The following is a 16,211-nucleotide window of genomic DNA, read 5'->3' as shown; positions in this document are numbered from 1 at the left end:
CCTCCTCACTTTCAAGAAGAAGGAACCTTCATAAGTCCAATGTTTCATTGGTTCTCAAGGGGAGGAGGTCACTCTGAAATGCTTGGAATGTTACAAAGCTCATCTGATCCAGGGAGGGGAAAATGAGGGGCAAGCATAAAAATAACACTAGGACTAGACCACAATGTAAGATTCTCTGTTCCAGTGCTGCTGCAGCAGGAGCAATAGAGTCCATTTTGTGATGCCTATTAAACAATGACACTGTAACCTTGCAGATATCTGTAATGGATGCATTTGTGTCAAATGCTTATGATATAGAAGCACTTCTTGCTGAATGAGCTAGGATCCCCTCTGGGACCTGAAGGGTTGCTTAGTGCATCCTTAGAAACCTCTTTCCCCTTGACTGATGAAAACCCCCCAGTGGGAAACCAACTTCCTAAATGGCTTGGCCCTTTTGACATAAATGCAAAATGCTCTGTGAAGGTCAAGTGGGTGCAAGTTCTTTTTCCAATGATGAGACAGCTTAAGGATGGCAAAAATAACTCCTGTGAGCTGTGAAAAGGTCTGTTGACCTTGAGAATGAAGGTGGGCTCTGTGTGCAGAACCATCATAGAGAGAGTACCTATCTCTAGTACTGAACTTACTGAAGTTTTTATGGTGATGGCAATGGACTCAAGGGTTCTGCAGAGAGCCAAGCCATTTTTTTTTATCACTGAGATCTTTAAGCATGCCTTATCCCTCTTGTAGAAGAACCATCCCCGATGCTAAGCTAGCCACAGGAGCATCTACCACTGGATAATTGCTCCTAATGCGGAAGGTGCTCTTACAGGCAGCCTTTGTTGGCCAAGAGGAGCTGTGGCATTTCTCCAGAGGTCTTTAAGTAGCTAATTTTTGGAAGGCGTTTGACTGGAGAGGGAGGGATAAGAGGAGGATATGTCCCACATTCTCTTTTGTTGGGAGGGTAAAGAGGTTCTTTTTGCTTTTGTAACTGATTGGAAACAATTTGGAAGCCTGGTGGGACAACAAAGGGCTTCTTCCCTGGTGGGCAGCTATTACCTTCCTTAGACTCACCACTCCGATAGACACAGAAGACTGCATTGAGCAGGCCTGATACAGACCGTCCAGCTGATCAGTAGAGGGTGCAGTTGTGATGCCAAAAGCCTGCTTATTCATGATCCAAGATATGTGATTTGCATACTATGGCTGTCTCCAGGAGCCCTGCTGTGGCAGGACAGCTGTGCAGGTAGGTTTGCAGGTATTTCTTACTCTGCTGCTTGGGGGTCACTTCCTGCAACATTCCCTCAGAGGAGATCCCAAGGTCAGAGACCTCCGCTGCAGACATCACTGTGACTGAAGCAGCAGTTAAAAGGAAAACTGTCTCAGGAAAGATGTCAGAAAAACAAACAAGGTTTGTTTGTTTTTAAACAATGGGAAAGGCATTTTGCAGGCGCTTGTTTGGCATCCATGGCCTATAAATTAAGTTTATCTATACTAAATGGATCACTAAATAATGATTATCTGGGTGAATTTACATTTATGGCTGGTACTAGAGCTAATACAATTGACTACATGTTGCTCGAGGGAGCCTCTCTTAATCAAGTCAGGGGGTTTCAGGTTCTCCCTTTCTTGGAGGGTGACCATTTCCCACTTCTTTTGCAACTATGTCCCTCCCGATACTCGTCGTTTCCTTAAAGTAGAGCTCCCCATTCAGATTCTTCCAACAAATCGGGTGTCAGATTGACCGTTTATGCACTGGGAACTTTACCGCCCCAGCTCTTGTGCAGGAGCACAAATCGGGGGCAGATGAGGTGCAGCAGGCCAAATGCTCTCCCATGTGGGTGCAGGAAGAGGTGGGGCAACCTGCCATGACTAAAACTCCAGCCTGCAGCACAGCATGAAACCTCCACTGCATAAATGGTCATTAACTGATCAGACCAACTAAAGACTAAAACTGAAGGAAATCATACCTGCAGAAGATCTGTCCAGCATCTGTAAGGCCTTTTCAAATGTGAATGTCTCACAGAATCCAATCTCTCCTTATGACTTATTTGTGAACAGACTAAAACCTGTCCTATTTAAAGATTCTTACTCAGATGGCAAGAAAATGAACAAAGCAAGAAAGCCATGGTTTGACAAAGAATGTGTCAAAGCAAAAGGGGATCTGTCTAGAGCAGTGGTCCCCAATCCGCGGGCCGCGGGCCAGTGCCGGGCCGCGAAGGCCTTGGCGCCGGGCCGCAGCTCCCTCTTCCCGCCCCCCCTGAAGCGAGAAGCTCGCCAGGCCACTTCGGCGGCCGATTAGCTCGCAGCCCGGCAAGCTTCTTGTTTCGGGAAGGGGGGGAAGAGAAGCTTGCCGAGCCGCAAGCTAATCGGCCGCCGAAGCGGCCGATTTGCTGGCAGCTCAGAGGGGCCGGGAGAGGGAGCCGTGGCCGCCGGCATGGCGGCATTGCAAACACGCATGCGCGGACTGCTGCACACGCGCGTTTGCACCCCTGCCGGGCGCAAATGCGCATGCGTGGCAGTCCCTGGGCCGCCCTCTCCCGCCACTCCAGAGAGCGGTCTGCGGCAACCGGAAGGTTGCGGACCACTGGTCTAGAGCCTTTAGTCTGTATTCTAAGGTAGGACTAGATTGTAGGAGGGAAACATTTGACACAGTTCTAGAATTTAAGAAAAAGTACAAAAAAACGTCTATATCAAAAAAAGATCCAATACAGTAATGAATTGTGGGAAACCCTCATACAATCTGTAAAAGATAAAAATGCTCTCTCTTCTAGAAACTGACCTCTGGCATTGATTCCAGAGACAGATCTCTGATTGACGTCCATATTTCTCCACATACGTGGGTAGCATATTTTCAAAATCTCTATAAAGATCGAAATTGCCATTATAGTCCATGTTTATTAACGGGCATAGCAGAGTGGCCTCCAGTCTCTTTCTGTGAAGTAAAGTCACTCATCCAGCAGCTGAGGTGCAGAAAGGCCCCAGGACTAGATGGTATTCCTCCTGAATTAATTAAAAACAATGAAGATTGGTGGGCTCCACTTTTGGCAGCCTTGTTTTCCTATATCAACACAACAGGATGGATCCCCAAGAGTTGGGAAACAGCAATTATAGTACCCTTCTATAAAAAAGGAAATCGGAAGGACCCAACAAATTATCGACCAATTAGTGTTCCTAGTGAAATCTATGCTAAACACCTTTTAGACAAACTATCCATCTGGCTAGATCAGGAAAAGCTTATTGGGAGGGAGCAAGCTGGATTTAGGGAAGGGGCATCTGAAACATCTGGGCATCTGGGCATTATTGTTTAACTATCCAGCATCTAACAGAGAAATATATTTCTACTAGTTCCGCCTCTCTATATGCTGTCTTTGTAGACTTTAAGGCAGCACTTGACTCTGTTTCCAGAACTCATCTCTGGGAAAAGCTAGAGCCCAATTGATCGAAGGCTTCTCATTCTTATTAGATCTTTATATCAGAAAACAGCTCTTAGAGTAAGATGTAGCAAACAAGGACATTTAACTGACCCAGTTAATACTTTCAAAGGGGTCAAGCAAGGCTGTGTCTTAGCCCCTGCACTTTTTAACTTCTATATAAATGATTTGATTCAAGTGTTTCAAGATTCAGACTTGCATCTCCCAATATTAGCTGGTTGCCCAATCCCTATACTGCTTTATGCCAATGATGTAGTTCTTCTTTCAAGAACCCCCATAGGGATTAGGCAAGTGCTTAAAAAACTTGCTCTACATTGCGAAAAAGAACATCTTGAAACTACAGAAGACCAAGGCCATGGCATTTCGCAAACGTCCAAAATCTAGAACATGGATGCTAAATGGGCACAAAATTGAACAAGTAACCAAATTTAAATATTATAGGTGTATATATTCAAGCCTCTGGAGCAAAGAGCATCCATTATTCATATACATCAGAACTAGGGCAAAGATCACCAAGTAACATATTGAAATTTTATCGAACAAAGGGCAGATTCTTTATACCAGCAGCCCTGAAACTATACTCAAATCTCTAGCCTAACTCACTTATGGTGCATTTTTGGGTGCTCCAATATCAGATACTATCAAGTTTGAAAGGGTCCAGTCTAAATTCCTTTGGGCACTCCTCCAAATTCCATGCAGTGTAACTAACTCCATGGTGCGCCTGGAAACAGGAATGTTAATGGTCCAAGACAAAATCTGCCTGTCAGCAATAGGAATGTGGCTGAAATTAATACATATCCCACAGGGTATAGTTTCTTTAAACCTGAATGACAACTTACAGTCATCTTGGACTAAGGCTGTTCACAGAGGAATCCAAAGTCTGGGCTTCTCCATACACTTATCCAAATTAGCTCATGATCATGCTGCATCATTAGTTAAGCAGTGGATATGGGACAATCAACGACAACTGGACATGAGTAAAGCTCCAACTTTTTTGGCCCCAGTTAAAACAAGATATGTTCTGGCCCCTGCCACAAGATACTCCTTCTTGCCTTCAGCTCTTGTAGAGGGTCACTATAAGAACATTCCCCTTATACTGAGACAATGTTTTTGTGGGAGTGGTGAAAATGATACAAGAGAGCATATATTGTTCCACTGCCTTGCTATTGTAGACATTCGTAGCAACTTGATTGAACCACTTAAAAAGTTGCCAGAACATCATGATGTAGATGGAAATGAAATGTGCAGTTTCCTGCCTCCAGGGACAGTGAGAAGTGGAACCCAAGCATATCAGAGTACCTTCCTCCCCTCAAGAGAGAAAGAGTAATAGAAAGATTAGGGACACAGAGTATCAGCAACTTCTCTCCATCTTATCTGTCCTGATTTTAGTCCTGGTCTATTGGTGCTATTGGTCTCACTTTAGTTGATGTTTATCTTCTCGCTCTTGGATTATTATTTTTTTATATAACTGATACATAATGCAGACAGCCTTCAACATTTTTCTCCTGATAGCTATTGAATATATAGAGATGGCTTCCTCCTCCAGAGATGAGCATTCTTTTCAGTCACTCACAAATATTTTCTACAGATACTGGATCACTTCTGAGTATCCCTCAGTCTGCAGAGATACTCAGGTAAAAATGTGTTACAGTCTGAGCTGTCAGTAAAAAAATCTATTTGGTTTAGTTAATGAGATGGATTATTCAGACAATGAGATTGATGTCTCAAACTCAGTCACATTTTAGTCACAAATTGCACACAAGGTGGCCTCCTTACATATTGGCCAAATTGCACAAAATTACTTGATGGACTAAAATATACCTGCTTGATGGAAAATGGTATTCATATATAGCTTGAACTTTTCAACCAGTGGCTTGGGGAAATGAAAAAGGGCTGCCTATTTTTGGCCAATTCAAATATTGAGCACAATACTAATAAAGGTAAAGGTATCCCCTGTGCAAGCACCGAGTCATGTCTGACCCTTGGGGTGACAACCCCTAGCATTTTCTTAGCAGACTCAATACGGGGTGGTTTGCCATTCCTTTCCCCAGTCATTACCGTTTTACCCCCCCCCCCCCCCAGCAAGCTGGGAACTCATTTTACCGACCTTGGAAGGATGGAAGGCTGAGTCAACCTTGAGCTGGCTGCTGGGATCGAACTCCCAGCCTCATGGTCAGATCTTCAGACAGCACGTCAGCTACCTTACCACCCTGCCCTATAAGAGGCTCACAATACTAATATTTTATTTTAATGATGACAACAGCTTTATTCCTTGTACACATATATAATATGTTATAGTTAAATTTTGTTAATTTAAAATTTGAAATTGCAAACAAGAATCCTGTCCTTAACACTATTTCACTCCCTTATATATTTGTGAAACAGCCTCCTGGGAGGAGACTGTCCAGGGTCCTGTCCATCCAGGTCCATCCTGATTGGCCCTCCCCCTCCCCCTCCAGCTCCCACCCTCCCTCCTTGCCTGCTAAAAGCCTTGTGGCTGCAGCCTCCATTGTTGCCCACGAGGAGAGAGGCAGCAACAGGGCTTTGTGGCCTGCAGGTACGCACCTGCTGGGAAGGAGCCCGGTGGTGGTGGGGGGTTGCAGCCCTCCTGCCTGCTGTCCCTTTCAAAGCCCATTTTGAAAATGGGCTTTGATACTAGTTGATTATAATCATGCCACTCTGAGTATCTCTCCATTGTCACTGGGCTTTGACATCCCGAGCATTTTTAAATTATAGAAGCAATTGAGTAAACTGATCTCACTACTTACCTCTGTTTATAATATGTTCCCGATTAATAAGCAACATTCCTCATCTTACAAATGTTTACACATTATTAGCTTGAACTCTGAGTAAACAAAAGTAAAATACTATCTAAATATTTAATGAAGGAAACTATGTGATCTAGTCATATATAAAGAACAAATTTTGAGAATAAGTAATACTCCTACTATACATGAAACAACATGCACTAGTGATGCATACAAATGCTAAATTTTATTGCCAAAACTAATGGCCTAAAGTCAAAGCATGAATTCAGAACTGTTAAACAATGATGGTACAGTTTACAGACATTCAACAGTAATATTAGTTAGAAGACCACCTACCTTGTTATGTTGTCTATTCTAACAATAATTCAATTTTAAACATATTAGTATTAGACTATGAATAAAAACACTTTTCACTGCTCAAAAGAGTCTCAATCTGTCTTACAATTGCCTACCCTTCTTCCCAGACACTCCGTAGAACAGACACTCTGTGAAGTAGGTGGGGCTGAGAGAACTATGACTAGCTCAAGGTCACACAGCTGGCTGCATATACCAAGATGGCTCTTAAGAATTAACAAATAAATAGGTCCATTCAAACAAAGAGGATTTGGTCAAGGCTAAACATTTATTCACATTCTTCCAAATTATCCAGTGTCCAATTAAACAAATAATAAATAGAAATATAAAGTAAAATGATGATACAGCTATCATGAACAAAAAGGCAATAATATGTTTTATTTGGATTACATTTTACAGTAAATTTTAATACCCGAGCATCCAGAATTGTGCACTAGCCGTACCATGAGTGTTCTATATATCTATCCAGCCATCCAATTTTTATACTGCTCATCCCAGTAACCTGGCTCTGGCTGATGTACAACATAGCACACTATTACACCTAAAATTCAAAATTTAGTTAAAACAATTTAAAATACAAAATAATTAAAATAGGAGAAACAACCTGAAGTTAAAAATCTAGCATTGGGAGGTATATGGGATATATATGAGAGGTATATAAGGGACAGGAAACCGCTAGGAGGCACCTGCCTCCCTTAGTTCAGGGAGTTCAAAAGTAAACTATTCACAATACCATACATTTCAGGAAAAAAAATTAAAATGACTATCAACCCAAGATGATCAACTACTTGCGGAGCGAAGAAAGAGCTGACAGTGTATAAAGCAGGTAGTGCTAATACTACCTGGTCAGCTAATTAGGACAGGGAAATAATGCCCATAATAGCTCTTGAAAGAAGGATATTAACATCGTCCAATGTTCCACTCACAGGAATAGGGTATTCTTGATGCAATAAACATACAGGGTATTAACTTCTACTGATGGGAATTGTAGTCCATGAACATCTGGAGGACTACAGGTTGACTACCTCTGCCCTATAGAATATGATAAAACAACTTTTGGTCAAAAGCCACGGCAACTTAGATTCTTATCTATTGAATACCTATGAGGTTTACCTCATTTTGTCTCCACCTCTGAATGTCTCTTGCTTTGAAAACTATATGGGGTTGTTTTAAGTCAGCTGCAATTTGATGGTAGCGGAGAAGCAGATTGATCCTGTTTCAATATCAACAGGTTGCAGCTTGGCAGAGTGTTTATGATATTAGTGTTTATTACCATAGACATACCTATTTTGGTAAAGGTAAAGGTATCCTCTGTGCAAGCACCGGGTCATGTCTGACCCTTGGGGTGACGCCCTCCAGCGTTTTCATGGCAGACTCAATACGGGGTGGTTTGCCAGTGCCTTCCTCAGTCATTACCGTTTACCCCCCAGCAAGCTGGGTACTCATTTTACTGACCTCGAAAAAATGGAAGGTTGAGTCAACCTTGAGCTGGCTGCTGGGATTGAACTCCCAACCTCATGGGCAGAGCTTTCAGACTGCATGTCTGCTGCCTTACCACTCTGTGCCACAAGAGGCTCTTACCTATGTTGGTAGACAGACCTAAATGAAAATAAGTCCATGGGATACAATCTGTTTAGGAGATAATCCCTTGTAAGTGAGCTATCAGTATCAAGTCACTGTCTTTGAAGAGCCTAGTTTTCTTTCCAGTTTCTTCAGTTAATATTTCCATTAGAAATGTGCATTTGGACATATCTGATCAAAATATATAAACAATACCTTATGGCTATTTCACAGATATATTCAGGTGTCTGGATGGTATCCAGGATTTTCCAGGATACCAGGAAAAGGGCCATCCAGAATCCTGGAAATATTCATAAGTAACCATGAATATGTGTTTTAAGGGTCTCAGGGCAATTCTTCCTGTGTGCCTGTGTCTTCCTGGAGCTTGGTATCAGCTCTTCATGTTAGTTTGACTTTAATTCTGTCATTTTTAATTGGTTTTGTTGGACCTACAACAATGTATTATTTGGCTGTGTTTGTGGTGGATTCTCAGGTTAAGTATTGCTTTTAATTCTTAGGTTGTACACTAATTCAGATTCTCCAATTTTACAGTTGCTGGGTTTATAACAGTGTTCCTATTTGGTTTGGCTTGAATAATTCTCTGCTTGCCACATTGTCCTGCACTGCTACCAGAACTCTCTGGTTCTGCATTGGTTCTTTAGACTAGTTGGTTCTGTCTGCTTTGCAAGGCTTTTGGTCAGGGGCTGTTTTGCTTGCTTTTGTGTCTTTGGCTACTCTTTGCTCCTGAGAATCTCCCCCATTAAACAATGGAGGATGGTCAGAGGCAACTTGTTCATGGGCCCACAGAATTAGGCCTTGGTCCAATTTGCTTGAAATTTGGATGTTATTTAAAGGACAGGCACCAGTAGCTTCAATGTAATTTATTATTATTTTACAATGATGATGATGATTAGATGCTTATACTGCCTCTCTTCCATAATTGGTGGAATTTGCTGAAAGGCTCCTCCAGCCCTCTTGAAATATTTCCCACAGGAATAAAGGAGCCAAATAATATCAGAATCCACCCCTCCCAAATAGAACTAAATACCTAATCAGTGTTTGGAACCTTGATAGCTAGGGATATTTATACTATGGGCTTGTTTGCCCAAAGCCCCCCCCCTTTTGGGGACTCCCTTAAGGGGTATGGGTGGTTTGAACCACCAAGGGGTTTTTCCACTCAGGAACTGTAGCCAGACTCACTCCAGGTGTAAAATGGTATCCTAGCAGCCCTTGCGATACCACTCATATTTGTCACTATCGGGGTGATTATGCACCAGCGGCACCACTGTGGGCTGCCGCCAGTGTGTTGTGGCAGAGCTGCATGCTCCACTGCTTTCTATGTCCCCACAGGAGACACATTTTGGCGGCAGACCTGATCCACCCTGGTTTTGTGCATCCTGACAGACACAGCCAGGGTGCAATGATTCCACCATGTGGGGAGGGAGGAAGGTGAAATTGGATGAGAAAGCAATCCTACTTTCCTGGAAAAAAACTGCCCCATTTGGCCCCGCAGTAGGATGAAACACCACAGAGCTGTTGGGGGCATTTTCTTTCCCCTACAGGCCTCAATAGGACTAGGCCCTGGGCCTCCGTAGGAGTAGACCTCCATAGCAATAGGCCCCATTGGCCCCCGGGGCCTAACATGTGCCAGGTCTAGGAGAGGCCCGCTTCGGTGGTGGCATCATGTGGAAGCAGGGATTAGCCCTGCTGCCATATGACTACTCTCCCAGCCTTTTCTGCCCATTCAGAATCGGCCTCAGGGGTTTTCCCCAGCAGACGGGCTGTAGGCTGTTCATCAAGCAGCAGGCAAGTTGCTAGATGTTCCGGGATTCACCCAAATGCTTCTCCAATGCTCTTTGGACTGTAATCAATAAATGGTGTTTATTCCAAATTTTTTATTCCAATTTTTTTATTCCAAAAAATCATCATCTGGTGTATTTTTTGGTTCTCCAAGAGACCTTCCTTTAAAGGGTCCTGAGTCTGCAGTGTAGTCCATATTTTAAGGCTTTGCTTGAAATTTCTGCAGCCTAAAGGGACATAATTTCTCTTTAAGATAAAATACAGAAATGTTAAGTGATCTTATTTAAGCTGTGCCATAGTCAGGAAACAAAGCAAGGAGCTGATTTAATTTTCACGTTTCATTTCTTGTTCTAAATCACCACCAATAAATCTAATTCTCAACATGGCTAAATCTGTGGATAATTAAATTCGAAAACTGTAGCCATGGAGAGACAAGACAGATTTGTCTACCAACTTGAGAAAAGCCTCAGGTTTGTAGAAAAATATGAAAACTTAAAAAAAAAACACCAACAACAACTTGGAGTGGTGATGGACCCCCCCCCCAAAAAAAAATAGCAGCAGTCCTTATAGCTTAAGAAGCAGATACCCTCAGTAGCCATTGTGGGGTAGCTAAGGGACTACAACAGAGGCTATAGAGATCTCCAGGGAAGGAAAATGAGATTCTTTCTCCCCCCCCCCTTGCAAGTCCATGTGGTTCCCCTGCTTTTATATTTCTATGTGTGTGACTGATAACTAACATTGTCACATTTGACTATTTTTATAAAGGAATTTTTTTTCAATTATGTCTGAAAATTTGTTTGGATTTTCAAGTTTCTTCCACAGATTTCTGAAAGTTCTAGGTATATGTAGTATGCATTCATCCCTTATCCCCAGACATAAATTATCCCAACACCAAGTCTTAGACTCTTTATTGACAGTACTAAGAAAGCAAGTCTAAGCAGGGCTTTCAAGGAAAATTTTCTTAGAAATACAGCATTAGGCTCTAAATCTGTATCTTTTAAGAAGGTTAGTTCAAACTGGGAACAGGCTACTTAATTTTATTTCATTCGTTTTTATTACTTTATTTATTTTATTACTTTGAACACCACACTCTCTTTCACATATAGCCTTGTCCCTGATCAGAAGAGCATACCACCATACAGGTGACCTAGATTTAGAGAGCTTACCAGAGTAGACAAAAAATTCTCATCTTAATAGTACTTAACCATAAAGGGCATCGTTCTTTAGAATACCCGTCCTCAACCTTTCTCAGGTCAGGGACTGCCTCCGGGGTGAGGGGAGAGCCGATGGCCTGGGTGCTGCAAAAACTTGCATGCGCAGTTGCTGCGCATGCACGTTTTTGCCACCCGGTGGCGCTAATGCGCATGTGCAGCAACTGCATGTGCACATTTTGCCACCAAGGGGCGCTAACGCGCATACGCAGCAACTGCGCGCATGCGTGTTTGCGCCACCAGCATGCTGGCGGCTGCACCTGCCTCTTCCCTTCCTTCTCGCTGTGGGCGGGGGGAGGCAGGCGCGGCCGCCAGCAGCCCGGTACCGTGGCCTTTGCGGCCTGGCAACAGGCCGCAGACCGGGGGCTGATGACCCCTGCTTTAGAAAGTTCAAATAAATATTTTTAGCTATATGATATGTGGTGGGAACCACATAAATGTATTGATGCTTTGTATACATGTATAATACTCTGTCTGTTCCCCTTTCATTTTTAAAATTATTCTTACCATTACTACTACTACTTTTGGATATGTATCCCGCCCCTCACCAATGGCTTGGAGCAGCTAATAACATAATTAAAATACAACACTGGATTACCTTAAAATACAAAATCAAAAGACTGGAGAACCAAATCTAACTCCTAATGGCCATGTAAATTCACCCGGTTGGTTTATGGAGCAATTTCCAGTGTTGTAATGGAAGGTGGGGGAGTGTGAAGGGGGAGGTCTATTAAGTGTACATTGTGCAATGCACTTAGTAATTATGCTGGCCTCAACCAAAGGTTTGGCAGAACCTGACCCCCCTCCAATATACACATAGTTCTGTTCATACAACTCATATAAGGTGTAATGTACACACTTTAATATCTGTTTATAGGCTTTGTGGGCTGATACTTTTTTGTTGACTTCTGCACATAATAAACTTACCAGCAGTTAAATTAGTAACAAGAGTACAAGATTGTGCAAGTTATTTAAATATTGTGAAATCAGAGCTTTCTCATCTATTTGTGAGTGAATGTGTGCTTGTGGGGGGGCAGTGTATTTAATCATACTGTATGTGTTTACTTCAAATGTCTGTCTTTCACAAATCTCCTTACTAGGGAGAAATAGGTGGAAACACTGCTTTTCTGCAAGCATATGCTTTAATCTGATTTAACTACACAGTATTTAGTTTGTAAAGAGAAAGGCCAATGTTTATAACACAACTTATCTCAAATACCAAATCAGAATGTGAGTTATTTAATATGAACTTCATACAAATAACTGTATCAAAAACCATTTGTTCTTCACTTGTTATATACTGTCTCCTTGAATCCAAGTTTGTGTATTTGTAGAAACATGCTTACCAGAAAATATTTACAAAAATGGTCAAAGTCTAATTGCTCTATAAGATTTTGGTATCCATTTATTTCTCTCTTAAACACTGAAATAATTAAATTATCTTTCCAGGATAATGGAAAATTATAACTTGTAAAGCAAAGTGAGACCTTTGGGTTTAACATGACTGTTCAGCATTCCAAGTTGATAATGGATAATTCTATGCAACACTGAAATATATATTAAAAAAGAACACACGCTTGCAGCATAATTTTATAATTTGAATTCAGATAGCAGGTCAACCCTGCACATGTTTTCAAGTGCCATAAAAACATAAGGACCATAAAAACATAAAATACATATACTTATAAACAACTGAATATTATTCATATTCAGGACAATATTCTGCATTTCAAAGATGCAGCTTCATCGTAGTCAGATTTAAAGGGAACTCCCATCAGTTCCCCCGACAAACTCTTTGGGAAAAGGAATCTCCCTCCCTCCCCATTGTGTCTTCCTTCTACCTGCTGCTCTACCTGGCTGCTTGCTGCTTTCTCTAGTTCATCCACTTCCCTACAGCTCAGCCTGCCCCCCTGCCTCTGTCATTCTGCTCACCTTTCTGACCTCCTCCACTCTGCAGGGAACAGAATTAGGGTAGCACCAATGACTCTGTCTTCCTTTTCCTATCTGCCTCAAGCAGTCACTTCCCCTCCTCCAGTATGTCCTACACATGGCAAAGAGAGTGGATGCCACTGGACCATAAGCAGAGATATCTTTGTTCCAGGGAAGTCCTCCCTTTTAAGTTTTTAGAATTTTCTGCAAACCTGGTGGATCTTTCAAGATTGCAGAGATATTTCTGTTTTCTCTTTATGGCCCCAATCCATAGATTTAAGTATCTACAGAAGTAGTTTTCTTCCTTTTAACTGAAAAGGTAATTTACATTTATCTTCCCCTCTGTTCTGCTCTCTGTAGGCAGGCCAGGCAAGTTCCCTCTGGAACAGTGCCTTCAAGCTTAGATAACAAGGCTTCAGAAAAGTCAGGAGCTAGATAGCAAGGCACTGGAACAGGGTCACAGGTTTATGCCTAGTTGAGCAATTGATGTAGCAAGGCAGTATCTTCAAGCCTCAGCCTAATTAGGCTTGAAAGCAATTAGAGTTAACTGCCCTGGGGGCCCGTGTTGATCACCTGCTGCTGCACTGCACCTTGGTCAGAATCCTGCAAAAATTATCATATTCACTGCCTGGGAAAAAGTTGTGGGCCAGAAGTTAAGCACTTTGCTTCCTTTGAGCCCCCTCATTCCATGCCTTCTGCTGCCATCATTCCTGCAGACTGCCATCTGATAGACTGTGGACTGTGTCCATGTCCTTCCCAGCAGAAGCCTGGTGATTAGTTCAGGGGCTGGTGTCATGACTAGGAGGAAAAAATAAGATGGTTTCAGATTCATCCTGTATCAATTCAGGTCAAATTTGAATTACCTGAATCTCCCTTCACTGATCTGGATTCAAACAAATTGATTCAGACAAGTCCAAAGTGGTCCATTTCCCCTCTCTGCACGCCTCTCTTCTCCCCCATCTTCTCAGGCAGTAGAGTCGCTCTCTGCCACCTGAGAAAGTAGGCAATACATTTAAAGGGTGTGCCAAGCAGCTGATCTGTTAGGTTCTCCCTAGTTCTACTGGTGGCCTTAGCTCCCTGGGATCTTGCTCTGAGGACTTGAGTCTGATTCATGGAGCTGGTCTGATTCATGGAGCTGGTCAGAGATCAGGACACCCCTGTTTTCGGCTTTCCTGCCTTTCCCCCCTGAGAGCTTCTACCTTTTGAAAAACAAGAACTGGGAATTTAGATAAGTTGCTACATCTACAGCTACAATGGCATATTGAAATAAACATATCGTAGTGTGATTTTTAAAAAATCCAAAAGCCTTGGTGATCCAGGAGACGAGAATGGCTACTGCTGGGGGATTGGGACAGGGAGATCTTCCTTGTGGAAGTCTGTTGTTACTGCACTTTATCTGTAGCTGCATGAATAACATGGAAACTACAAAATTCCATTCTCATGTAGAAGGCACCCAGATGAGTATTTTAGAGCAGCGGCCCCCAACATTTTTAAGGCTTGGGACCGCCTGTGGGGGTGGGGAAGAGACGGTGGCCCAGGCACTGTGCATGCACTCAAGGCCCGGCGAGCTTCTCGCTGTGGGGCGGGGGTGGGGGAGATGGTGGTGCGGCCGCCAGCCGCCCGGTGCTGAGGCTTTCACGGCCTGATACCAGGCCATGACCCAGGGGTTGATGACCCGTTTTAGAGCATAATAGCATTGCTGAAGATGAACTGTAAAGTGTTTCCCAAGTAGTCCTAAACCAAAATGTTTTCTTAGTGCGAGTCCTAAAGAGAGTTACAAGCTTCTAATCTGTTGAAATAAATGGGCTCAGAAGGGAACAATCCTTCTGATGACTGCAGTGTGAAATAAAATTGTGTAATGCAGAGAATTATGAAATATGAAAGCAGCAGCTTTTATGGCTGCATCTAGAGTATATTCCTTAAGGCTTGGTTCATATACCATGACACCATGTGCAGTAGCTAAGTGAAATTTATGGCTTACATCCAGGATACTAGATTTTGCTTTGAAGGTTACCCTAGCAGCTGCTACTTACCCTTGATACAAACTGTTCAGGTACATTATAAACAATCTTAAGAAGCAAAAGGTTAAGAAGGCAACGGTTTCAAGATTCAGGAGATAAGACTATTATTCAAGAATTATTTAGAATGTATGCAAACCCTAACAAGAACATATATATGAACATATATATGAACAAATCGCCAAATACTACAGTTTGCAGGCAATTAACCATTCAAAGACTGAGAGTGTTCATGGCCTAATGGTGGCACATCTACATTTGCTAATTTCCTACCTTATTGGGGCTTCCTCCAGTATATTAAATAACACTTTCATTTCAGAACACAAGTCAAATACTGTGGGAAGGGAGTACAGCAGAAGGTACTGTGCTTCCTGATGGCCTCTATTCTAGTTCCACCCTACAGGCATTCCAGAAAAACCCTGCCTACGGGGGGGAGGGGTAGACAGATACTAATCAAAATCAGCCAATGAAAGGCTGTGGAACTTTGGTGTAGGTGGTGGGTGGGAAGAAGAGTTATTTGGAGAGAAAGTTTGTCTTGGGGAAGAGACAGAGAAACAAGGAAAAAACACCAGATGTTAGGTAATTAAATTTTACTTAGTGAAAGGAAAAAATCCAGGCATATATAGGAGAAATACACAGGAGCCAACAAACAGGCAAGAATAGAGCAAGTATTCCATATTACCTTAGGGCAGTGGTTCTCAACCTTCCGAATGCCGCGACCCTTTAATACAGTTCCTCATGTTGTGATGATCCCCAACCATAAAATTATGCAAGTGTTTTTTTCACAGAAATTAAACCAAAACTGACCAATCGCATGAAGATCCATTATTCATGACTAGGAATAAAGCCTATTTTTTAAAATGGGCGAAAAAAGGTCAGGGTGCGCAGGAGGCGCGGTGCTTACCGGGAGCGGAGGGCGGAGTGTCGCAGGCGGTGTCCGTGGGGTCCCGTGGTGGCTAGTGGTATGTGTAGGACTAGGGGCGGCGGGAGCTGTTTTGAGGGGGGGACGGGGATGGGAACCAGGCATGCGCGGAAGGTCGCACATGCGTGGTTTCATTGGGCATTGTTGCAGCGACCGTAGGGCCGTGGGGGGGGGGTGGCCAGGGAAAGGTTAGCAGTGGGGAGTGTGTGGGTTGAGCGCGGTGGCATCTGTGGGGGGGT

General features: G+C 42.9%; 1 protein-coding gene across 5 annotated transcripts in view; it reads right to left on the bottom strand.

Moving 5' to 3' along the window:
- VEGFC (vascular endothelial growth factor C) overlaps positions 1 to 16,211 on the bottom strand; it is a 63,795-nt gene that overhangs the window by 26,768 nt on the left and 20,816 nt on the right. Inside the window, exon 1 of one of the 5 annotated variants that reach the window (XM_077302381.1) lies at positions 15,955 to 16,122. The exons of the other annotated variants lie outside the window; for them this stretch is intronic. Within the exon in view, the coding sequence (XP_077158496.1) occupies positions 15,955 to 16,107 (153 nt within the window). The 5' untranslated portion in view covers positions 16,108 to 16,122. Of the gene's footprint in view, positions 1 to 15,954; positions 16,123 to 16,211 lie in introns of those variants that run through there. 5 annotated transcript variants of the gene reach the window in all.

This window comes from Paroedura picta, chromosome 10 (assembly GCF_049243985.1).
Source record: "Paroedura picta isolate Pp20150507F chromosome 10, Ppicta_v3.0, whole genome shotgun sequence".
Classification (NCBI taxonomy): domain Eukaryota; kingdom Metazoa; phylum Chordata; class Lepidosauria; order Squamata; family Gekkonidae; genus Paroedura; species Paroedura picta.
The sequence above is the reverse complement of the archived record's forward strand: the minus strand, read 5'-3'. Positions and strand labels throughout refer to the sequence as shown.